A 26709-nucleotide genomic window follows, 5' to 3' on the forward strand; every position below is an offset into this window, starting at 1 on the left:
CCATCTTTTTAGACTCCTTAAGACAGAAACTGATGTGGTCAAAGCTGCCAAAACCTGAAGGGACAATCCCAAAAGGAAGAGAGTCAGAGAAGTTTAGGTCTTTAGGTGGCACCTGTACCATACATGCAAGGGACACACCCCAAATAGCCCAGATAAGGAAAGAGTGAGCTGATCCAACATATGAGGTGCTATCCACAGTAGGCAAGACAGTTTCCAGTTTGAGTCTAACAAACTTAATTCCCTGTGAAAACAAAAACCAAAACACTATTTGGAGGAATATAACAGAATCCAGAGTATCTGCTGCAACAGGGGTTAGCTAACTTTTTTTTTTTTTTAAAGATTCTCTTCTTTTTTTTTTTTTTTTTTAATTTTATTTATTTATTTTATTTATGGCTGTGTTGCGTCTTCGTTTCTGTGCGAGGGCTTTCTCTAGTTGTGGCAAGCGGGGGCCACTCTTCATCGTGGTACCTAACTCTTTCTGTAAAGTGCTAAATAGTATACAGTTTAGGCTTGTGGGCCACACAATCTCTGTTGCAACTATTCATCACTGTCATTGTAGTTTGAAGGCAGCCAAAGAGAACATGTGAACAAATGGGGGTGACTGTGTTCTAGTAAAACTTTATTTACAAAAATAGGCAGACAGTCCCTACCCCATAGTTTGCAAAAAATTAATGTATTAATATATATAATATGTTAATGTATTAATATTGTAGAATAAAAACATATGTGTACACAAATAATCATTCACAAATCCTCTGAGTAGCCTTACTCATAATAGCTAACATCCCAGATGTCTACTAAGAGGTGAATTGATAAACAAAACTGTTATATACCAGTGGAATACTATTCATCAAGAAAAAAGAACTAATTACTCATACACATAAAAAGATACAAAGAATGTCTGACTTTTGAATGCAGAGGAAAATTTGGTTTCTCCAATGTAAAGTAGGAGAGGAGAACAAGAGTAAAAAGTAGAGCATAAATAAGAAACACAAACACAAAATAAGCTGACAATAAAAATCCTAAAAAACATTAATTTAAATCAATGTAAAAAATGTTAAACTAGCTGATGAAAATACCAAAAAATGGTTACATTGGTTTAAACAGAAAAATATAAAATCTAGCAATTCCTTTTCTCTAGTAAACATACCCATCTATCCATACCCATATTAGTATTTATGTTTTATTTGGAAAGGTTGAAGATAAAGATGTGACAAATATTAGCCAGGATAATGGTTTTAATGCCAGACAAAATAGATTTTAAGACACAAGTCATAAAAAATGCAGAGGAGAAAAACAGATCAACAGATGAAAACCCATAAATATGTATGCACCTATAATATAATTCAACATTATATAAGGTAGTAACAGACAGAAATACAGGGAAAAATAAATAAATCAGTAGTTTGAGTTGGATATTTTAACATGTCTGTCAGTTACTAATGGATCAATCAAACCAAAATAAGCAAACAGATATTTTGAATAATAATATTAATATACTTCATCTAAGATCTAGTGACAGATAATGAACTTCAAAAACCACACATTCTTCAGCAGAAGACCTAAATAGACATTTCGCCAAAGAAGATATACAGATGGCCAACAGGCACATGAAAAGATGCTTAATAGCTAATTAGTAGAGAAATGCAAATCAAAACTACAATGAGGTATCACCTCACACCAGTCAGAATGGCCATCATCAAAAAGTCTACAAATAATAAATGGTGGAGAGGGTGTGGAGAAAAAGGAACCCTCTTACACTGTTGGTGAGAATGTAAATTGGTGTAGCCACTATGGAAAACAGTATGGAGGTTCCTTAAAAAGCTAAAAATAGAGTTACCATATGATCCAGAAATCCCATTCCTGGGCATATACCCGGAGAAAACTCTAATTTGAAAAGTTAAATGTGCCCCAATGTTCATAGCAGTACTATTTACAATAGCCAGGACATGGAAGCAACCTGAATATCTATTGACAGATGAGTGGATGTAGAAGATGTGGTGTGTGTATGTGTGCACGCATGTGTGTGTATATATATACATATATATGTGATGGAATATTATTCAGCCATAAAAAAGAATGAAATAATGTCATTTGTGGCAACATGGATGGACCTACAGATTATCATATTAAGTGAATTAAGTCAGACAGAGAAAGATAAATATCATATGATATCACGTATATGTGAAATCTAAAAAAATGATACAAATGAACTTATTTACAAAACAGAAAGAGACTCACAGATATAGAAAACAAACTTATGGTTACCAAAGGGGAAAGAAGGGAAGGGATAAATCAGGAGTTTGGGTTTAATGGATACACACTACTCTATATGAAATAGAGAAACAACAAGGACCTACTGTATAGCACAGGGAACTATATTCAGTATCTTGTAATAACCTATAATGGAAAGGAATCTGAAAAAGAATATATATATACACATATACACACACAAAAAACAAAACAAAAACAGCACAACTTAATTGGAGAACTTGATGGATTCAACCACTTCAAAATTTTAAAATGACATTGTATAAAAAGTTAACACACAATGACATACTTTAAGGAAGTGTCACCTAGAATATAGAATGTAAAAGGAACTCCTGCAAATCAGCAAGAAAAACAGAAAGTTTAAAAAATGGGCAAAATGTAAATAGGCAAATTACAAAGATAGAGACCTAAAAAATAAAAGCCCACGTCAATAAGAAGTCGTGAAAAAAAATTAGTCCTAAGGAAAAAAATTAAAGAGCTAGATTATCTAGACAAATAATTTGCCATCAAACTCATGTACTCACATACTGTGTAAGACTAAAGCTCAAAGAATAGGATGAAGTTTTGATTAGATGGCAAAATAGGCAGATTCAATTCCTGGTAGCTTTAACCCACCATAACTTTATTGATCTTATAGGAAGAAAGGACAATAAAAATCTTCAACTTCACCAATCTTAACAACATGATTTATCAATGATACTGTATTAGTTGCCCAAACAACTACTTTCCATCAAGGGATATTTCATGCTTTTTTAGCCCTAATTCCTATTGCCTCTGGAATTTCACAATGCCAAATCAGAGACTCAATCTTCTAGAATTCTTCATAAGGTACGCATTTCAATGCCAGCCTGTTCATTAGATCAAATGAGAGATTTTAGAAGTCCTACATACTTTGATATATTAAGTCGATATAAGAGAAATGTAAAACTGGAACTTTACATGGTACTTTCACTTTAAGTCATCATATGATTTAATTACACTAAAAAATTTTCGATACAATATAATATGTATGCAACTCACATTGTGCCTAGTCCAAAACCAAAGGCAGAACCTTAAGTTTCCTGGAGGTCTTCATTTTTAAATTTTTTTTAGCAAACTTCCTTCTTACTCAAATAATGTAACTCTCAAGCAGCCACTTCTTATTGGTTCTAAGGAAACATCCATACCTCTGTATTCTTAGCCAGGCTAAGTAATTTTAGGCAGCTATTAGGATAACTTGATGCATTGTAGCTGGCTCAGCCACAAGACGCCAGATGGCCTAGAGGCACCAAATGCTTAGGACTCAGGAATAAGGTCATCTGAGAAGCTAGCATATTCATGCAGAAGAGTGAGCAATTATTGCTGAGGGTTGAGATGTTTCACAAGCATCTCTACAGCTATGCCTTTAAACATTTTGCAGATGTAAGCTGCTATCCTAAGGGTAAATTTATATCATTAATTAGATCAGCATGTACATAATGTTGGAGTCCCTAGTGCTTGTATATAACTATTTGTCAGTAAGAATGGAAGAGCAATATCTAATTCAAATACTATGGGCCAACTACCATTGTCTCATATTGTACCAGAAACACACATGTTGAAAAGTTGCTGCAAATCTTTACTCCATGCAGCTCAACACTTATTTATAACTGAACGGAGATACAAGATGGACATAAGGATGCCTGATTAACTCATGTGTAAGCTGTGAAACATAAGCTACATACCCTTATAGGTTGTTATTTATGGAGCCATTGAATTAATATTTTAGATGGTTATCTTCATATTCTCTGGACATATTATATATCTAAGAATCAACTATTTCTATGAGTAAGATTTTAGAGTTATTATTCCATCATTCAGTTGATTCACTTATTAATTTAAAAATTCTTATTGAGCACTCTTTTAGGTGCCAGAGGTACAGTGATAAAAAGGACTGACAACTCTTTTGATGTTATGGAGCTTGCCTTCTAGGAGATTCGTTTTGTATAAAGTCTAGATGACAGACCGGTAGATATGGCGACTTCACGTGTACCCCCCTGAATGTGTACGTGAGTGGCTTAATGCGCTGAACTATTCTATCTTCTACACTTATAACTACTTCCTCTTATATTTTTAACTTCTACCTCCTTACCCTCAGGTGCTCAGGGATGTCAAGAAAGCATCAAGTAACAGTGTCCCAAACCCAGTGGGAAAAACATAGCAATTGCATATTCTAAGACTTCATTTTACTCCCCTTGTATTCAGCTTTTGGAATTTCTAATCATTTCCACTTTGAAAAATGTCTTCACTTAGCCTCCAAGATCTTACTTTCTCTTGGTTCGATTCCTACCAATAGACTTCTTCAGAGTTTTAATTGTTGCTTCCTCCTTATTTTCCTAACCTCTAAATATTGTAGTGATTAAGTTCTCAGTCTTCGAATTTTTCCTCTTCTAACTCATTTCCTAGTGCCATCATTTAGTATCATGTCTTCAGTATCTCCTACTTGTTGAGGACTTCCAGATAGATATCTATTCTGGACCTACAAACATCTCTACTTAGATGTCCAATGGACATCTTAAACTTAAAACATGAACCTAACTCCATGCCAGTGCATTTGCTTTCTGTTTCTTCTTGCTACATTTTTCCCAAGATAAATGCATGGCTGGCTACCTAACTTCCTTCAAATTTCTAAACAAATGTCACTTGCTTTAGGAAGCCTTCCCAGATCATCCTGTATAAAATAGCACCATTCCCATCCCCCCATCCCTGGTTGTATTCCCTGTCTTTGTTACCTGAACTTATACTTCTCCAAAACACTTATTACTAACTGACATATTATATATGTATGTACTTATTGTCTGTTTCCCCAGCTAAAATTAAGCTCCATGAAGCTGGGGGTTTCTTCCTACTGTGTTACTAGTACACAGAACAGCACCTGGAAAGTAGCTGGAACTCAATAAATATTTATCAAATCAATGACTGAATTTTTAAATAATCTCTTCTGTGGCTCTATCTACCTATTTACCTACCTACCTACCTACCTACCTACCTAATTTCTATGCTTTACAAGCTGCACTAATTTGGGATGGAAATGATTTTTCAAGGGTGGTATCACAATGCTGTTTTGGATTTTGGAATGAAAGAAGTCCAGCCTCTTAGCCCTAAGAGACTTCGAAAGATAACATAGTTCCATTACTTGTTCTATAGAGTGTGGCTTAGAAAGAAAAAGAGTTTTGACTAAGGTTACACAACTAATAAGAGGCAGAACCACTGTTAGAGCCCAGGCTTCACGCTTTTCCAGCCAGTGCTCTCCAACCAAACCCCTATTAGGAGGCATTGCTTCTCCTTGGCTACCCACAGCAGCCCAACCCTTTCTGGCATTATTTTAAAATTGTCCTTAATGAAGATTACACACAGATAGAACTAGAGAAAAATCTGGTTTTATGAATAAAAATGTCACATATAGATAATTTCAGGGGAAAAAAGGAGAACATTTCTGGATACTTAAGACCTAAAACTTAATTCTGTTTGCAAAATGCCTAGTTTAAAACAAGGCAACATCCTAGGATATTGAGAAACGGATTTAATATCCCCTAACAAATAGTTATACTGTCAGAGGTGGAGAAAAAATCCATGCAGGTAGGTTAGTGAGAAACAACCAAAAAATAGAGCAAATAGCCTAGAAAAGTTTAAAAAAAAAATCAATTAAAATACTTCTTGACCCTGATGGTGTAGGTGCTATAAGGGATAAAGCAAATTCAGTCTAAACACAGGATCTGATCTAAGGTTTTTCCCATACAAAGACACAAAGTAAAGAAGTCTGAATTCCATAAGAAGCAGTAGAGCATAGTGGTTACATATACTCTATTCTTTGGATTTGCATCTAACACTCCCTCTTCATAGGTGTAATAACTTAATTGTGTTATTTAACTTCTACAGGCCTCAAACTGTTGATCTGTAAAACAGGACTAAATATCAACTATGGCATATAATTGTTATAAGAATCAAAATAGATCATAAATCTAAATGATTTACACACTGTGGCATCCATTTTAGAGTTCAAAATATTGTGGAATGGTACTAGTAAAATTTAACTAACTGCAATATATAATCAAAAATAATTTCTAAAATTTTTAAAAATAGTATTTATGAAAAATGATCTAAAATTTACCAAAATCACATTTGTAGTTGATCATTTGCTGAGTTTTTCTAACACTTAGGGTACTTCATAAAACATGAGCATTTTTCATTGATCAAGTCTATCAATTTTCTGTACTACATGAACTGAAACCATCTCCTATGCAATAGTATGATAGTAATCATAGGCAGCCTACTCTGTTTTCCAAAACATGATAATTTCAGCATGTAGATGTGTTTACCTACAAAACCAAACTTGTGGACCTCAAAACATTCATTTTACCATGACGATTTAAGAAAGAAGATTGTAACACAATTTCTGATTGTCTAAAGTCCTTGGAGATGAGAGTAGATTGACCAAGATTGGTAGATGAGATCAGAGAGGTATTAGGACAGATAATACAAAGTCAACCTGGCTACTGCTGTAATTATCACACCCAGTGCTAAGCTCCAAGGATCCATTGGTCTGCCACATGTGAACCCTTGGGTGTCCAGTCACAATCACACACCTATATCAGTTCCTCTTGAGGTCTAATATTGCCAGATGAGTATTACAATCTATACATTGTTTCACATGTCACATTTAATGGAGCTCCAACTTCTTCATACATTCACTTATTTTAATCTTAATTCAAATATTCACTGAGTGCCTACCATGTGCTAGTCATTGGACTAGGTGCTGGAGAAACACTCTGCCCTCCTGGAGCTTACACACTAGGGTGGGAAATTAATAAGAGGAAAGTAACAAACAAGTGAATAACTCCTTTGATAAGAACAACGAAGCAGAGACAGCATATGTCATAATGCTGTATAACCTTTTCCTTATAATGAATTGTAATTATTCTGCCAGTAATCCAAGACAGCATTATCTTCAACAAAGCCAAACTCTTTTGAGGCAATCACAGAAACTTAGGTACAGTGAAATACAGCTATCAATTCACTGTAAGCATGATTATCAGTTGAAGCCTGAAATACAAAGTATGCACGAGTATGTGTTTTGGAAAGAGGTAGGAAGAAATGGGCAGCTAGGGGATGAGCTTCAGGAAGACAGAAGAAAAGAAAAAAGGAAGGGTAAATAGAGCTAAATTCTTACATCAATTATGAAGGTCATTTTGCTCAATCTTTCAGATTTTAGATTTTTCTAGAATGGGACAAATTGGCCTCTCAGAGTAACTAGTGACTGAATACTAATATACACTGCTTAGTTCACCATCAGACATTTACCCTTTTCCTCTAGTTAAACTATTTAGAAATGTACTCTCTAATTTTTATTCCTATAGAACATATTTTTAACAATTTATTTTCAGAGTTAAAAGGTATAATCCTTCCTCCAAAATTACATGTTCATATATCGCTTTCATTACATTTTCATTGCATTTTCATGGTAGTTACCTACCATGTAAGCAAGTAAGAGATTTAAAACAAAAGCAATGAACTGGCATAAAGCAAAGACTTTTCTGACTTCAGTGCCATTTTTGAAGTAGAAATTATTGGGTCATTCCTTCCTGGCTTTAATTAAATACTGGCACCTATTTCTATCACTTTCAAAACGTTAAGGGGAAAACGCAGAAACCTTTTCTTAGAAAATCCTTCGTTCCAATACTGGGATGCTTTGAAGCCACAAACTCTAAAATAAAGTCATCTTCCCCTCCTCCAATCAATACTTCTAAATAATGGATGTGAACATACACTTAAAAAAAATCCCACCTGGATACAACTCTTACCTGCATCTCTTGACAAAAGGAAGCCAGTGGCCCAAAGAGAATCTGACATTGCTCGTCAGCAGTGTATGTCATCTCTGGCAACTTGGAGGGAACCATCACGGAATTGACACTCTGGGGATTTGTCTGTAGCAAGCAGTTACTGGCCTTTGACCTGGCGATATGCAGATATGTGTAACATTTTGAATTAAATGCAAAAAGTTGTTATAATTAGTTAACACAGCAACAGGAAACATTTCAATACTACTAAAATATGTTCTTACTTTTATTTATAAGCTCTTCTATTGAATGCTCATAGAAATTATCCCATGTATGAGAATCATTTGTTTATAATTATTACGATAAACCTAATAATAAAAAAAGTTCAAATTAACAGGACTTTTTGTTTTTAAAGATCTTTCATATGGATTAACTCAGCTAATCTACATAATACTGTGAGGTGGTTATTATTTTACATATTTATAAGATGAAGAAGCTCAGAGAGTAACTTGCCCAAAAGTAATGTATGAAGGTAAGAAATCAACTATATTCTGGGATTTAAGGAATCTATGGAAAGCAATCTCAAGTGACTATTAATAGTGTGAATATTTTTCTACTTGACATTGTACTACAACTTCCATTTATGGGGTAAAATTTAATTTTATCATAGTTCTGATTCATGAGAAGCCAACTACACAAAATCCTGCACTCGTTAGGGCCTACTGAGGGGCTACTGTTGCAGTGACAAAGAGAATGCCCAGACTCTACTGCACATATTTCTGGAAAGAGTTACAGTAACGTAATAAATATATTTTAGTAGATTTTAATATTCATTTGACAAAAAATTAGCTTGACAATTTAAATGGTATGGAAAAATAAATTTGTGTAGTGAATTTAGCTAGTTAGATGTTCCTATATTTCTTACTTAGACTTTTGGATACTTTAAACATCTCTCACTCACTAATTGGGACTTTACATAACATCTACTGGTACTGTTTCAGCTTCCCCTTCTATTACTGAAGGAAAAAGTAAAGAACAGGGCTTTAAAATGAAAATTAGAACAGAAATACTTTTTTTCATTTCTTTTTCCAACCAGGCAGAAGCTACATATTACCAAAGTTGAAGGTTGAAGAGAGGAGAATCAAGGACTATTATAATGGTGAAAACTATGCATTGACATTAATGAAAAAAGATTCAGAGTTCAGAACTACTACAGTGGAAAGGTGGAGCTTTTGTTAAAGAGGTTCTTTATAATAACAGATGTAGAGGGATGAGCAATGAAAATGTTTCCACTGAGAAATTTTGAAGAGGCAATTAAATGTTATGAAAGATTTTTTATCATTATAGTAACTTTCAACCTTACAAATCACCTTGCCCATCCTCTTGTTTGAAAGTGTGGAAACTAAGAAACAAGTGGGTTAAATAATATGTCCCAGTTCGCACCATGAGTCAGTGGAGAACCAGGACTGGAACCAAGCACCTTGATTCCTAATCTGGTGGCTGATTCCTGCTGCCACACCCCCCTCCCAGGCTGGCAGAGGAAGCAGGCACACATACACATTCATGACACAGCAACAGCTAGTGACCTCAGTACCTTAGAAATCTTTCCAAATCTTCCTTGCTACATCGGGACCACGAGACATCGCCGAGATTTTGTCCTTTAATCCATTCACCAGACATGATATGAAGACCATCAGCACATGATGGGTGGTCATTGTCATGATTAATCCCCATGCTGATTTGGAATATAAAATTTAAAAATTACATTAGATAGATATTTTTAACCTGTTATTATAATTGCAATTAAATAACAGCTAAATAATTAAAATAATGGGAGAGAAATTCGTTTTTTAGTTTTATTTTTTATTTTATTTTTTATTGAAGTAGAGTTGAATTACAATGTTGTGTTAATTACTGCTGTACAGCAAAGTGACTCAGTTATATACATATATATATACATTCATTTTCATATTCTTTTCCAATATGGTTTATCACAGGATATGGAATACAGTTCCCTCTGCTATACAGTAGGACTTTGTTGTTTATCCATTCTATATATACCAGTTTGCATCTGCTAACCCCAAACTCCCACACCCTCCCTTCCCCTTGGCAACCACCGGTCTATTTGGAGAGAAATTAGTTCTGTTTTTTTTTTTTTTTAAGTTTTTTGATGTGGACCATTTTTAAAGTCTTTATTGAATTTGTTATAATATTGCTTCTATTTTATGTTTTGGATTTTTGCCACGAGGCATGTGGGATCTTAGCTCCCTGACCAGGGATCGAACCCGCACTCCCTGCATTGGAAGGCGAAGTCTTAACCACTGGACCGCCAGGGAAGTCCCGAGAAATTAGTTTTAAAGGTCAACATAAAACTAGATTTCAGACTGATTTATTTTTAAAATTTTATGGTCTATATTAAAAGTCAATGTTTTTACTTAGTAAAAAACATTCTCCCAATCAATCTAGTAAATAACATGCTTAGTTCACCTGTATCAAAATGATCTATAGATATATTTTTGACATAGTAGTAGGTATGAAGCACATAGAAATGGTAAGTTTCTATTCAATCACACTAGATTCTTGCTCTTGCCTAAAGATCCTTTATTCATTCCTTTATCAAATCCGAAACCACATTAAAGTATTATTTTTCCCCAAGTGCTTCACGAGATAGTCTTCCTCCACTCATCATAAAACACAGACTGTCCCTGGGAAACCTGCACACTCTTGGCCATCTTCATCTTTTCTATTGAATCCTGAATCTGTTGCTCTAAGTTGTAACTCTATTCTAAAACTCTGACTTATCTTCTGATGGACGTATTAGAAGACTGTTAAATTCAGTATGTCTAAAAGCTGCCCTTAATATTTTCTCTTTCAAACCTCTATGTACTCCTGTATTCTCTTTCTCGCTTGTTCTCTTTTGTGTGCCTTTGCTAGCCCAAGTATCTTCAGGTCATCATTTATTCCTTCCTCTCCCAAATTAGCACCCAATTATTTACTAATTGTTAGGGGCAAGCCCTGCTAATCTACTTTCTAAATATTTCTTTCAACTGTTATTTTCTTTCAATTCCTTCTGTTACTATTAAAAAGGATTATAAAAATAATTAATCTTGACAATTACTATGGCATTCTGAGTGGGTTCTGTGCTTCTAATCTTTGGCAACATTCTCCCTTTTCCTCCTGCCCTGCTCCAGTAAGATCTATTTAAAAACACAATTGGGCTGCCTTTCGTCTGCTTTTCCATTACCTATACAGCAATTTCCAGCTCCTTAACATGGTACGCAGTTTCTTAATCTTCTTCCAAGCCATTTATTGCATTTCTTTTCAGCAAGAGCAAATGATTTGTAGTTTCCCAAACATTATGTTGTTCCTTATTCTCTTGCATTTTCTGTGTGTCATACACCATAAAAAAAAAGGGGTTTATAAGCTTGAATTAAACAATTCTATGAGGTAGGAACTATTATAATACCCTTTCTGCTGATGAGAAGTAACTTTCCCAAGGTCATACAACGAGAAAGTGGAAAGTAGTGATGTCTGAATTGAGGAGTCTGGCTCTAGAATCATGTGACTAACCACTGAAGTCCATTCCCTCCCTGACCCTATCCAAAGTGCCTTGCCTTCAATGCCTTTCCCTGGATAAATTCTACTTGATCTTCAAGATTCACGTAGATTACTTTCAGGAGGTTTTCTTTTTTTTTTTTTAAAGGCTGAGAGAGTGTTAGTTTCTTTATCTTTTTATTTATTTATTTATTTATTTTTGGCTGTGTTAGGTCTTTCGTTTCTGTGCGAGGGCTTTCTCTAGTTGCGGTGAGTGGGGGCCACTCTTCGTCGCGGTGCGCGGGCCTCTCACTATCGTGGCCTCTCTTGTTGCGGAGCACAGGCTCCAGACGCGCAGGCTCAGTAATTGTGGCTCACGGGCCTAGTTGCTCCGCAGCATGTGGGATCTTCCCAGACCAGGGCTCGAACCCATGTCCCCTGCATTGGCAGGCAGACTCTCAACCACTGCGCCACCAGGGAAGCCCCAGGAGGTTTTCTTTTACTAAACTCCCACCTCGCCTACGTGTACTGTCTCTGTTTTCCCACCACAGGATTCTGTGAACAACATTATTACAGTGTTTTCTACATTGTACTGTATGTTTTTACTTTTGGTTATCTCTCCAGTTTCTTGAGGATAGGAACTTACTCATTGCTCTAAGATCCTGGCATATGGGAACCATACTCTATAAATGGTATTTAAATGTTGAGCCAAGTCAGCATGTATTTGGGTTGGCCAAAAAGTTCGTTCGGGTTTTCTGCACGAGGCTATGGGAAAATACGAATGAACTTTTTGGCCAACCCAACAGAATCACTTCTATTTCAGTAAAAGTTGCATATAATTTCCTATGAATTCTCATAATGAGGGCATTAAAATAACTGTTTGTGAGAGAGTTAATACTGAAGAAGTAGAAAGAGGAAAGCTTGGTTTTACACATGCTAAGTTTGAGATGATGGGAAGATAGTCCAATGTTCCCTTTCCTCATTGCGTAATGATCTAGATAATAAATAAAATAGTCTTTCATAAATAATTTGTGAACAGGAATATATATATGATATTTTAAAACACTAATAAAAGAATATTGTTATAGAAGTTGCTAAAGGAAATTACAACTATACTACCTATATTTTCTCATATGAAAATGAAAATTTTCAAGACTATTGAACTACATTTTTGGTTAAATAAACTAAAGATTTAAATCAAAATGGTTAGATTTAATGTTTTTGAAAGAAGAAAATGATATAGATGGAATTAATTAATTTATGAAGAAGAGTAATGAATTAAAAGTTCATTATGTTTGCTAACTTGAAGATTATGGAAATTATCTAAATAAAATTTAAAATATACTGTTGACTATCATCCTTCACTTTTAGTGTTAGAAAAATTCAGCTATATGATATACCATATTTCTCTTTCCTCGTCTAACTAATGTCCTTAAATAGGGTTTGTATCAATACATATTAATAGAAGGACTGACAGAACAGGAAGAAAAATGTTTTCATACTTTGAAGATAAAGAGAAAAAGTAAGACATGATATGGAGTAGGCAGGGGCCAATTCACTTACTGAGGGCTAGAGTGAAAGACGTAGGAGTTAGATTTGAATCATGTATCTCCCCCTTATTCATGTGACCAGAGGCAATTTAAATAATAATAAAGGAATAAATGTGCCTAAGTTTCCTCATCTGTTAAATATACTTTCCTGACTGGTTGTGAAGATTACATGAGGATGATATAAAATGCCTGGCACAGCGCCTGCAATATAGCAGGAACCCATAAGCTGTTTTTTTTTTTTAATTGGGGCAGTAAATCAGAGAAGTTTTATCCTATCTCTCTAATTTGTCAAAAAAACAGAGATAACCATCATTAAAGGCAATCTGCTGTACTGGCTGACTTTCATGAAAGTGGGGATTTAAGAAAAGCCAAGTAAATAATAATGGCAAGAAGTTACTTTGTCTGGATGTTAAATTAAAATAAGAAATTGTAAATATGCCACAATCTCCCAGATTGATAAAGATGCCTCATGCGCTGACTGTACGGTTCCAATGCCGCCCCTGCCTGCATCACTGTCTCACCTCCCCCAGGGATTCTGGCTGCAGCACACATTGCCGGGTGACCCTGTTATAACAACAGCCACTTGCCATGTGGAACATACTCAACTCTTCCATCTGTGGTGGTGCAGTCTTTCAAATCATACACAAATGCTATTATTTTTGAAAGGCAACTGGTCTTTTTCACAAATAATAAAACTTCTTAAATAATGTGTCCATTTGAGAGAAGGAGAGGGACTCCTTCCAAGATTTAGCAATTTGGACATTTTCCCAAAGCAGTGTAATGTTATTTTCCAAATTGGGAAGATTACAACTTCTCATCCAGATGATCGTTTTCCTTTTGGGATCCTGATTCTCATGTAAGAAATTAGCTACAGCCATGGAGAGATCTGATGATTCAAGCATTGTTTACCATTAGTTAAATTTTCCTAAAGCTATTTAACTTGTAACAGAAGTTATCATTAAATTGGCACAGGGGTTCTTTTTATAACCACACATCTGGAACTATCAGGAGACACTGCTTAGTTCTGATTCTACAGATTTGAAATAAAACAATTGTGAACCTTTATTTGTGCCAGTCACTATATTAATCATTTACAATGATGATATCATTTAATCCTCACAATACCCCCAGAATGTTTCTGTTATCATGACTTCTATTTTACAGATGAGGAAGGTGCTGAGGTTAATAGCAGAGCTGTGACTCAGACCCAGACAGCCTGATGGTCAAAAGAAGTGAATGTTAAATCACCAAGCTATAGATCAAAAGTATCCATTTACATATAAGGTTTATTTTCTGAATAATTTAAAATGTCTCCTCTCTGTTAGCAGAAACACACCTTCACATATACAGTCCCATAACCAAGTCGCATGCACTGCATGGAAAACATTGTCGAAGTAAGACATTAGCAACACCTCTCCTCACACTGTGCAACTGAGCTACATTTTAATAATCTCAGTTTAAATTCACTTTGACAAAATGCCTTGGGCAAATAAACTCTCCACTAACATTGTACATGGTTGTCAAGTCAACTGAGAAAATATTTTTATCTTATAAAACTTCTCAACTTGTTTAAAAGTCTCTGCCAGGAAGTTTTGTGATATCCTGCGGAAAGCTGGAGAAGCATTTGGATTTTGAAGATGGTCCCTTTTGATGTTTAAAGAGTCAGAGAAGAGAACATTTATGAATTCACTCACATTTTTTGGATAATTTGGAAAGGATCCAATTTGTAAACAGTCATATTTTAAGAGAGTAAACTTTTTTGTGCTGAATACATTAAACATTTTGTCACGATATCTTATTTTCCACTAAAAGCCATATTATTATATAGAAAAAATTAATTAAAAAAAGAAACAAACTATCACAAATGACACTTAATTTCATACCATTCAGTGGCTATATCTGACTTGATGTAACTTCACTCCTGTGTACTCATGGAAAAAAGCCCAACATTAAGAAATATGAGACATTTTCATTACTTTTTATATTTTAAATCATTTCACTTTGCACAAAACAAATATGTACTTCCACTGGTAAGTCAAAAGGCAATGAATGGAAAGTAAGTCAGCATCAAGATAAAAAAATCAGAGGTTAAAAAATAAAGTAGGGGTACAAAAGGAGATTCCTTTTGACTTTGCTGTGTGTTACACGACAGTTTTATCTAGCAATTCAACAAATACTTGGTAAGAACACATTAAGTGCTGGGCACTGTACTGAGTTGGGGCCGTAAAAATGAGTAAGATCCAGTTTTTACCCTCAAGGAGTTTATCATATACTGGGGCTGGAACACTCCATCCCTTGCCCTCATGCAGCTAAAAGATGCCTGGATCCTGCCCTTCTACGTTCCATAAAGCTCTCCCACCCATTCCTCCTTTTCCAACACTACTTCCATCAACCAAGACAAGAGGTGACTTTCTTCACTTCTGGATTATTATTCTTCACTTCTGGATAACCCCTTCACACCTGGCCTTAACTCTTTGCCTTATTAAACAATTATTTAATTATTTTAATTCCTTATGAAAACATTAACAAAAACTAGTTCCCTAGGTAAAATCTTTCAATTTTCCTTGGCAAGCAACGATACTGAAAAAGTGAATAATGAACCAAAGGGCTGCTTAAAATACAGATTCCTGAGCTCTACCCCAACGGATTAAAAGAGGCCTAAGACCTAAGAAACTGTATTTTAACACATTTTCTCAATGATTCTTACTTAAAATTCTGAGAACCAATGAGCTACAAGATAAAATCCAAACTTTTTATCCTGTTTTCAAATAATCTGTAAACTGATTTCAAACTAATTTCCACTGGAACAGTTAATTCCAGCCTACTGTTTTGTACAGTCCCTTCCTTTCAGAATGCTTTCCACAGCTTATTTGTATTTACAAATGCAACTTAAATTTTAAGACCTTCTTCCCATATAAAGGACTCTTCAATAAATTCTAGCACATATTTCTCATGATTCTTAACTTTTGTACCCTTCAAATATATGGCACAAAAAATATCAGAACTATCTTCTATTTCTGGTGAATTTTAAGTATTATATACAAAGTATTACTACCTAGAATTTAAGTGTTCAGAGAATAAGAATTATCGTATTTTCTTTTTAATTCCTTAAATTGTAATAAATAAATATACGTAGATTTTATCAACTAACATAGAATCATAGGAGCAACTAAATATTCTGTGCATTTGATGGAAAGTTGAAACTAATGTGGCATCTTACTGACTTAGAGAAACCGTAAGCCTGAAAAGTCTATGGATGATCTGCTCAAGGAAGGTTGTTTGCCTTACTCTAGACCATACATTTGCCAAGAGAAATGCATTAGAGGAATGCAAGCAGAAAGCCAATTCTTGTATGGCTGTTCACTAGTTGGGTGATTTTTCTCCTCTTCCACCTACTCACTATGACATCCAAACCTACATTTGAAGAGAATCTGGTATGGGAGTGCTGCCACATCTCTGCTGGCTTACGTCCTATTATGATTATTAACTTGGACAAACTACTTATTACTCTAACTGGTATCACTGTCTAAATAAAGTAGCAAATACAAAAACTGTGTAAGTGGTCTTACAAGAATCTTGACTTCTCTGGTGGCACAGTGGTTGAGAATTCGCCTGCCAATGCAGGGGACATGGGTTCGAGCCCTGGTCCGGGAAGATCCCACATGCTGCGGAGCAACTAAGCCCCCGCGCCACAAGTACTGAGCCTGCGCTCTAGAGCCCCACGAGCCACAACTACTGCCCCACGAGCCACAACTACTGAAGCCCGCGTGCCTAAAGCCAGTGCTCCGCAACAAGAGAAGCCTCTGCAATGACAAGCCCTCACACTGCAACGAAGAGCAGTCCCCGTTCACCGCAACTAGAGAAAGCCCACACGCAGCAACAAAGACCCAACGCAGCCAAAAAAAAAAAAAAAAAAACAGAATCACCATAATAAGTACACTTCCTGCCAATCCAGTAAAAATTCTGAAGGATATAAAAGCACTCCTTGAGTGAACAGAGAGATGTATGGCCATTGGAGGCTGAAAATCTCCTTGTTACATTGAAGCATTCATAAAAATAATTATACTACTACTAATAATGAATTATTATTATTATTCATTCACTCTGTATTATTCATTCTGTGTTATGAGTCAACCAATGTGCCGTGCAATTAGAGCATCACCAACCTAACAATGAACCTTGAAAGGAAAACTTATCCACATTTAGGAATGAAGAAAATTAGTAAAGACAGATTGACTTGCCCAAAGTTCATTCAGAGAGTAGCTGGCATGACAAGAATTCAAGCCCAAGTCTGTGTTGCTCTAATATGCTTTCTCTCTCATCTGCCCACTGAGTAATTTCTATCCTTAACCAAGGCGTGTGTACTAGAGGAAGATACTTGTGACTTTTGCCGTATGGAATTCTAAACCGTACAATATGGAAACAGTGAACTTACACGTTGCTATTACCAATTTTAGTGGGTCAAGGAACATTAATTACAGAATAATTAATTTTGAATATTTTAAGAAGCAACAGATTTCTAGAAATGAGTATATTTGTTTTTGTCTATTACAGTAATCTGTTATTTTATCTGTTTCCCATCCTAAGAGTCCTAGATAATGTACTGTCTTAATCTTCATTCCTTATTTACTTCTTACTGTTTGTCTACTCTCCCTTTAGAATATATCCTCTCTTTCTTATAGTAAGATATGCTGATGTAATCAATATACTGATACTGTATACTGATCTAATCAGTATATCGTACTACAAGATATACTTACTATAAGATATGGTAGATATACTGATGGGCATCAATGCAGAATGAAAGCCAAACATTTTATTTCCTTCTAAAAGGGACTCCTCTGGCATGCTGAGAGAGATTAGCCAAATTTATGCTTACAGGATACCTCCTGGAGCGTATGCTACCTTCTTATTTAATTAGCAGAATTTTAGATTAAATAGTACTATTGCTGAAACTTCTGGAATTGTCCCTTCCAAGTCCACGACTTCAGGATGTGCATGAAACAGCTGAACAGGCCTGTACCCAAACTTCAAAGAAGACTCATCATAACTGATGTATAATTTAACTACTGTATTTCTACATAGTTAATTTTATATAAGAATCAAAATAGCATGTGCCAGAAAGGAAAAATATGTTGCCATATTTGTATTTGTATAGTCATAAAACCATATTTTCCAGTCAAGGCAATTGCATTCCTTAACCCAAACTAATTCTTCTTTCCCTGCTTCTGGAACTCAACTGCCTTCTACCCCGAATCTCAAAATGATTGTCCAAAAGGTGAGTATTCCTAAAATAAATGCTTATTCATTCACACAACAAATATTTGAGTTCCTATAATATACAATGCACTCAACCTGGTACTATATGAGAAAAAATGTATTAGACACTAATCTTATTTTTATAGAGATTCCTGTCTAGTAGGGAGTGTGTGTGTGTTTGTGTGTGTGTGTGTAAATATCAGTATAAATCAGTATATATTAGAAATTAAGCTACAAGTGATATTTACAACTAACAGTGTAAGGGAGTTAAAAAAGGAGATACATTTCCAGCTGGACTTTCAGGTCTAATTTCACAAAAAGGATTACATTTGGTTTGACCATTAAAGGGATTACATTTATCTTTACTTAATGGATAAGTAAAACTGAAAAAGGTATAAATCAGTAGGGCTGGGAGTTGGAATAAGAAAAAAGCGTTAATAAAGACATGAAGCTTGAAAATTATGGATTGTTTACATTCATGAAATAGAGAAGTAGCTTATAAAGTTAGAAAGATAGATTGGGACCAATCTATAAAAGTCATGAATCTAAGGCTACAGAATTTGGAGTTCATTCATTAGGTGGTAAGGAACAATAAAGATTTCTGAACTGAAGATCAGAACTATAATTCAGGAAGTTGAATCTGACGAAAGTAAGATAGATTAGAAAGATTAGGTGCTAAGGCAAGGAGACCGCTGAGGTGGGTATTGCAATAGTCCAAGCCTGGAGAAATAACAGAAGAGGGAATAGACAGATGGGATAACTAATGGGATAACTATTTCAGATGACCAATGAACAGAATTTGACAAGTGATTATGGGAGGAGCTAAGACTAGAAACAGTTAAAGATGTTTTAGATGTCTCAGGAACTGATAACAATATTGATGCCAATAACAGAAATGCGTATGTCTGAAGAAGTGGGTTATAACCTGGCCCTACCCTTGGTTCTACCCAGGCACAATTTCCATCAAAGCATGTAAGCAAATGTCATTGATTTCAAAGCCTTATTAATTACAAGGCATCTGCATTGTTGGTACTTTGGCAATACTTAAAACTTTAGCAGGTGCCCCAAATATTTGTTGCCTTCAAGGAGCTAACTTTGCATATTTATTGCCTCATTAGCCTCTCAGTTCCAAAGAAACTCCTGAATTGTCAACTCAGTGGAAAAGCCATGTCTCTAGGCCAAAGTTTAATAAATATATATTAGTGTTTTCCCCTTGGTTCAAAAAAGCAAAACAAAAACCAAAAACATACAAGTATTTTGGCCATGTGAAAACATGTTCTGTGTTTTTATAATCACATAATTTATAAGTAATTTTCCCTAACTTATGTAATTTTATCCTCTCATCATCTCTATGAAGTAGACAATCTAATTACCAGATGAGATTCCTAATCAGTAAATAAATTGTATATGTTTAATGCAGTTTCTTTTAACTTTTAAAAATGCAGAACTCTGCTAGAGCTTTTTTATTTTCTTGACACTATCTATTACAAGTATAAATTATCATAAATGTGCTAAAGTCAAATTACAAAATTGTATCATAAACTGTTTTCAAGACAAACAACTTTGTCTACAACCTTATATCCATACTATTATTTCAATAATATAAACCTATCTTAAAAGGACAGTTTTTATAATTAGGAAAACAAAGTGCTGAGGCATCAGATACTAAATGGTCAAAAAATAAATACTACTTCATTAATATAAGACAGTGATCATTTTCAAGTCCTTATGATTACTTTTATTGGCTACTTATTTTTAAATTAATGGGATAAATTTAACAAGTGAGAAAAAGATGAGATGCTCAACCATTCTAGTAAGCAAAGAAACACAAAAACAAATTAAATTATAATTTAACATGTGCTAAGCTCAAAGCTGGGAAAATAAACTGAAACTGTATTTACCAGCAGTCTTCTATTTAAATTTGGATAAATATTGCCATATGGCCTCCAAAAATAGTGCCCCACTTACACGTCTCTCAAAAATGTATAAGAAAATCTGTTTCCTCATAGACGAACGCTTTTCATTCACTTACACTGTTAATCAAAACATCATTTAACAGCTATTTATTGAGCACAAATGAAAGGTGTGAGAGATACAATGTTAAACAGCAATGACAGCAGAAACAAACATAAAACAAAACAAGACACAGCCCCTGTCCTCAAGAAACACAATCTAGGGCTTCCCTGGTGGTGCAGTGGTTAAGAATCCACCTATCAATACAGGGGACACAGGTTCGAGCCCTGGTCCAGGAAGATCCCACATGCTGTGGAGCAACTAAGCCCATGTGCCACAACTACTGAGCCTGCGCTCTAGAGACCGTGAGCCACAACTACTGAGCCCACGTGCCACAACTACTGAAGCCTGCATGCCTAGAGCCCATGTTCCACAACAAGAGAAGCCACCACAATGAGAAGCCCGAGCATCCCAACGAAGAGTAGCCCCCGCTCGCTGCAACTAGAGAAAGCCCGTGCGCAGCAATAGAGACCCAATGCAGCCAAAAATAAATAAATAAATAAAAGAAACACAATCTAATTAGAGATACAGACATTAAATAATCATGCAAATGTAAACTTACAACTGTGAAAAAATTAGGACTGAAAACTACATAGAATTAATAAGAGCAGATATGAAGGGACTTAACCTACCCATGGAATAGTTCTCTGAAGAAATGATGTGAAAGAAGAGTAAGAGAAAATGAGGGAAGAGGACAGGGAGAGTTTTCGTGTCAAAGGAAGCACGTGGTCCTTACAGTGGGAGTAAATATGGATTCATCTGTGTAGATTTATGTAATCTGATAGTCGAAAGGAGAATTGCTTTGTGGTTTGACTGGCATCCTATTAACGACACTAGGATATTTTCATATAAGCCATCAAAATATCTCTATGAGCTATGTGGTTATATCCTTTGCCATTTTTCTAATGGGACTTTGGTCATTTTGCAAATTTATTTTTAAGAGCTCTTTTTATATTAAGGAAAATATTACTTTGTCATGTCAATATTACACATGATGCAAATGCTTGCACTGACTGTGACTTATCTTCTGACTGTTGTATTTTTTTCCTTGCCTTGATATTTAATTTCAAGTCACTAATTTTATGTGAATTTTCCTTAAATATTTCTAGATTTCACACCTAGAATCATAGACATTCTCTATTAAAAGACTAAAAAAGAAAAAAGCCAACAAAACAAAAAATCTCACATACAGAATCATTTTGGTGTGTTCCGATGTAATGTCTAAGGTAGAGAATCAGATTTCTGTTACTTTTGTTATTGAATGATTCATTTCCTTCCATTGATTGTAGGTGCAGCTTTTATTATATGCTACGTTTCCACATCTTTTCCTACATATAAATGGAATTTTTTTTTTCTTACTCTCTCTTCCATTGACTTGTCTGCTTTTTCCAGCACCAGCACAAACTGCTTTATCTATTCTGAAATGTATTACTATCTGATAGTGCTCACCCTCCTCCTCCCCAGTTTTTTTTTTTTTTTTAAACAAGAAATTTCTTATGTTGAGTTTTCCACATGGACTCTAAAATCAGGCTGCCTAGTAAAAAAATTCGATTGCTATTTTGGGCAGATTATATTAATTTATATATAGATAATTGTCATTTTATAATATTGACTGTTCCTATCCCAAACCAGGAAATCTCTTTCCATTTATTTAAACCACTTTTATGACTCTGTGTGGTTAATAATTCTTCTTTTTATAGTTCTTGTACATTCCTTTGTAAGTATATTCCTAGGTGTTTTATCTTTTTAATGTTTATTTTATTTTTTGCTATCTTCAATATAAATGAAATTTTTTTCTTTCTTTATAGCTTGCAAGTGGCTCTTGTTCATGTATTGGAAAGAAAAAAAATTTTACAGTTTTGTAACAGGCCAATAAAATTCTCTCACTGTTCTAATAGGTTTTTTAGTAGATTGTCTGAAGTTTTCCATTTATACAAATGATACTCATTTTGCCCCTCCTTTCTAAATTTAAATTTATTTTAAAATTATTAAATATTTTCATGAAAACAAATATATGTAATATATATGTGTACACATACTACATTGTATGTGTGTGTGTCTGAATGTGTTATGTAATATAAATAACTTACTCATTAAGGAGATAAACAGCAAGGTCCTACTGTATAGCACAGAGAACTATATTCAATGTCCTATGATTAAAAAAAACAAACCACCCAATTAAAAAATGGGTGGAAGACTTAAATAGACAGGTCACCAAAGAAGACATATAGATGGCCAACAGGCACATGAAAAGATGCTCAACATCACTAATTATTAGAGAAATGCAAATCAAAACTACAATGAGGTATCACCTCACACCATTTAGAATGGGCATCATCAAAAAATCTACAAACAATAAATGCTGGAGAGGGTGTGGAGAAAAGGGAACCCTTTTGCACTGTTGGTGGGAATGTAAATTGATACAGCCACTATGGAGAACAGTATGGAGGTTCCTTAGAAAACTAAAAATAGAACTACCATATGACCCAGCAATCCCACTGCTGGGCATATACCCTGAGAAAACCATAATTCAAAAAGACACATGTACCCCAATGTTCATTGCAACACTATTTATAATAGCCAGGACATGGAAACAACCTAAATGTCCAAGGACAGATGAATGGATAAAGAATATGTGGTATATATATAGAATGGAATATTACTCAGCCATAAAAAGGAATGAAACTGGATCATTTGCAGAGATGTGGATGGACCTAGAGTCTGTCATACAGAGTGAAGTAAGCCAGAAAGAGAAAAACAAATATCGTATATTAATGCATATATGTGGAATCTAGAAAAATGGTACAGATGAACCTATTTGCAGGGCAGGAATAGAGACCTGGACGTAGAGAATAGACATGTGGACACAGCGGGGGGAAGCGAAGGGTGGGACGAATTGGGAGATCAGGACTGACACATGTACACTACCATGTGTAAAATAGCTAGCTAGTGGGAACATGCTGTAAAGCACAGGAAGCTCAGCTCGGTGCTCTGTGGGATGGGGGGTCAAGTGGAAGGGAGGTCCACAAGGGAGGCGATATAGGTATACATATAGCTGATTCACTTCATTGTACAGCAGAAACTAACACAACATTGTAAAGCAATTATACTCCAATAAAAAAAAATCCTATGATAAACCATAATGGAAAGGAATATATTAAAAAAAGAATATATATATGTGTAACTGAATCACTTTGCTGTACAGCTGTAATTAGCATAACATTGTAAATCAACTATACTTCAACAACAACAAAAAAGTATTAAGGGAAACCATCACACAAATAGGAAATTTGAACAAGACAAATTCTAAGATCCATGACCTATCAGATCTTAAATTTCCGCCTTCGAGAAGAAGGCACACAAAGTGTGTGCTGTTGTAGAAATCATTTTAGTCCTGAAGTCCTAAAGACAGTCTTGTATATTTTCTCTTAGAAGTCTCATCTGTGATGTATCAGTCTTTATTTTATCCAGAATTGATTTCTAGAAATGAGCTGAGGAAAGTGTTCAATTTTATTTTTATACATGTGGAAAACCAATTGTACCACCACATTTTTATAAACAGTCAACTTTCTTTACTGGTCTGCAATGACAGCGTGGTCAGATGTCAGGTTTTCAAGTAGGCATGGGCCTGTTTATGACTCTGTATTTCACTGTATTGCCTGTCAATATATGCGTAAATGTCAAGATCTTAGTTACTATAGTCTCATGATAGGTCTTCATTTCTGTTAGAGAAAGATTCCCATGTTATTCTCCTCCTCATCCTCTTCTACCTTTGCCTCCAGCTTCATAGCTTCTCCAAGAATGTTTTGACTATTTTTGGCTATTTGTACTTATATATAAATGTTAGAAATATTTACCAACTTATATAAAAGTTTATCATTGGAATTTCCATGAACCTCTAAAATATGTACAGCAGAACTGACATCTGTAAGATATTTCATTTATCCACAAACATGGTATATTTCCACTGATACAGGTTTGATTTAATGAATTTTAATAGGGGTATTTGCTTTTCTGTCTTTTGTTGGATTTATTCTTAAGTATTTTGTGTTTTCTATTGCTACAGTAAACAGCATCCTCTTTTTTAATGATATTTTGTATTTTTGTGTTGACAGTTTTTTATATTTATCTTATATCCAATAGACTTACTATACTCATCAACTAATTCCATACTTTACCTTTGCATTATATTGTGTTTTTATGTAGGCAATCATATCATTTGCAAAGTAAAATAGCTTTGTTTCTTCCATTCTCATCCCTACATCTTTCATTTATTTTACTCTCATGCTGTACCGGTTTGTACCCCCAGTACATATATAGAAGTAGATATAGTGAGATCTTTGTGATTTTATTAATTTTATAGAGGATGTTTCTAATACTTAACAATTAAGAATCATGTTTCCCATTGCTCTTGGTAAATTTACATGAGTAAATTTTATTTTATTGGATTTTTTTCTGCACCTACTGAGATAGTGTAATTTTTCTGTTAATTACAAACAAATATTGTATATTAACACATATACGTGGAATCTGAAAAAAATGGTATAGACGATCTTATTTACAAAGCAGAAATAGACACAGACGTAGAGAACAAACATATGGATACCAAGGGGGAGGGTGGAGGGTGGGATGAATTGGGAGATTGGGATTGACATATATACACTATTGATACTATGTACAAAATAGATAACTAACGAGAACCTACTGTATAGAACAGGGAACTCTACTCAGTGCTCTGTAGTGACCTAAATGGGAAGGAAATCCAAAAAAGAGGGGATATATGTATACGTATAGCTGATTCACTTTGCGGTACAGAAGAAACTAACACAGTATTGTAAAGCAACTATACTCCAATAAAAATTTTTTAAAAAATCAGAATCTGTTAATTAATCTGTTAATGTGGGGATTAAGATTTTTAAATGATAAATGACCTTTGTTATACAGACATAAAGTCAACTTTATTCTCTTGTATTAACTTCGTTTATTTATACAGTGCTGCTTTATTTTGAAAGCGTTTCTTTGCCATTTTTGCATCATTCTCAGATACGAAATAACTGATACTTGCTTCTTCATAATAGTCCTTTATTGATTTTCATATTATATTAATGCTAGCCTCAAATAATGAGTTTGAGGATGTTCCTTCATTCTAGAAAATTTAGATTTTCTAAATTTCCTTGAAGCTATTGCTATGTGAATTTGTGTTTTCTTTGAAAAGATTCTAAAGTGCTGATTCAATTTCTTTAAATAGTTATAGAGCTTTATGTCTTCCATTACATTTTCTTAGAATTTTCCCATTTCATCTGTTTGTAGCTTTTTGCCATGAAAGTATTTAGTGTATTTTCTTAGTATCTTTTTAATGTTTTTGGTATCTGTGTTACATCTCCTTTTCTCATTTCTAATACTGTTGAATTATGCCTGTTTTTCTCTATCAATCCTATCTTTGTCAATTTTACTTGCATTTTCATATATTTAATTTTGGCTTTGTTGTTCACATTTATCACATTTTTCTTTTTCATTAGTTTCTACTCTTCATTATTTCTTCTGTTTTTTTTACTTTGTTGTTATCTTTCTAACATCTTAATTTGAAAACTTAGGGCATTAATTTCATCATAAAATTTTTATGTATATTTAAAGCTATTCATTTTCCTCTATGTGCTATTTTATCTGCAAGCTACACTTTCTAAATAGTATATTTGTTATTGTTTAAACCTGAGAATATTCTGGTTTCCCTAATGATTTCTCCTTTGATCTATGGGTTTTTCAAAAGTATGCTTGTAAATTTCTAAATTTCTTAGTTTTTTTGTTACTGGATGTTTAACTTAATTGTATTATGATCAGAAAAATTCATCTGTATATTCATTTTTTGAAATTTGTTAAGCCTTGTAGAATAAAACAATATATGGTCATTCTTTTTAACTATCCAGTATGTTTTAAAAGAGCAGGTGTTCTTTTATAATTGTCTGTAGGTTTTATATCTGCCCAATAGATCAATATTTTTAGTTGTTCAAATCTCTTCTCTTCCATATAGATCTTTCTGTTCACTTGATCTATCAGTTTCAGAGAGCTGTGTTAAAAACTCCCACTATGATTGTAGTTGTATCTCTGTTTTGTTAATGTTTGCCTTTATGCTGTGAAACTATGCCATTAGAATAGGGTTCATCCCAGACTCTGATGGATTCTTTTTCACTCCATGTCCTGAAGCAAACAAACCAATTGTTGCCAGCTGGCTGGAGATACACATTGCCGTGTAAGGGGCTGTGAAGCTTTGGCTCCCTTTCACCAGGCTA

General features: G+C 34.5%; 1 protein-coding gene across 1 annotated transcript in view; it reads right to left on the reverse strand.

The window, feature by feature from the left end:
- Positions 1–26709, reverse strand: part of ADAMTS19 (ADAM metallopeptidase with thrombospondin type 1 motif 19) — a gene marked incomplete at its 5' end in the record, with an annotated part of 296563 nt that overhangs the window by 124347 nt on the left and 145507 nt on the right. Inside the window, 2 exons of the mRNA XM_082457829.1 lie at positions 8091–8241; positions 9661–9801. Of these exons, the coding sequence (XP_082313955.1) occupies positions 8091–8241; positions 9661–9801 (292 nt within the window). The remainder of the gene's footprint in view (positions 1–8090; positions 8242–9660; positions 9802–26709) is intronic.

This window comes from Balaenoptera physalus, assembly GCF_965194825.1.
Source record: "Balaenoptera physalus genome assembly, chromosome: 3".
Taxonomy (NCBI): Eukaryota; Metazoa; Chordata; class Mammalia; order Artiodactyla; family Balaenopteridae; genus Balaenoptera; species Balaenoptera physalus.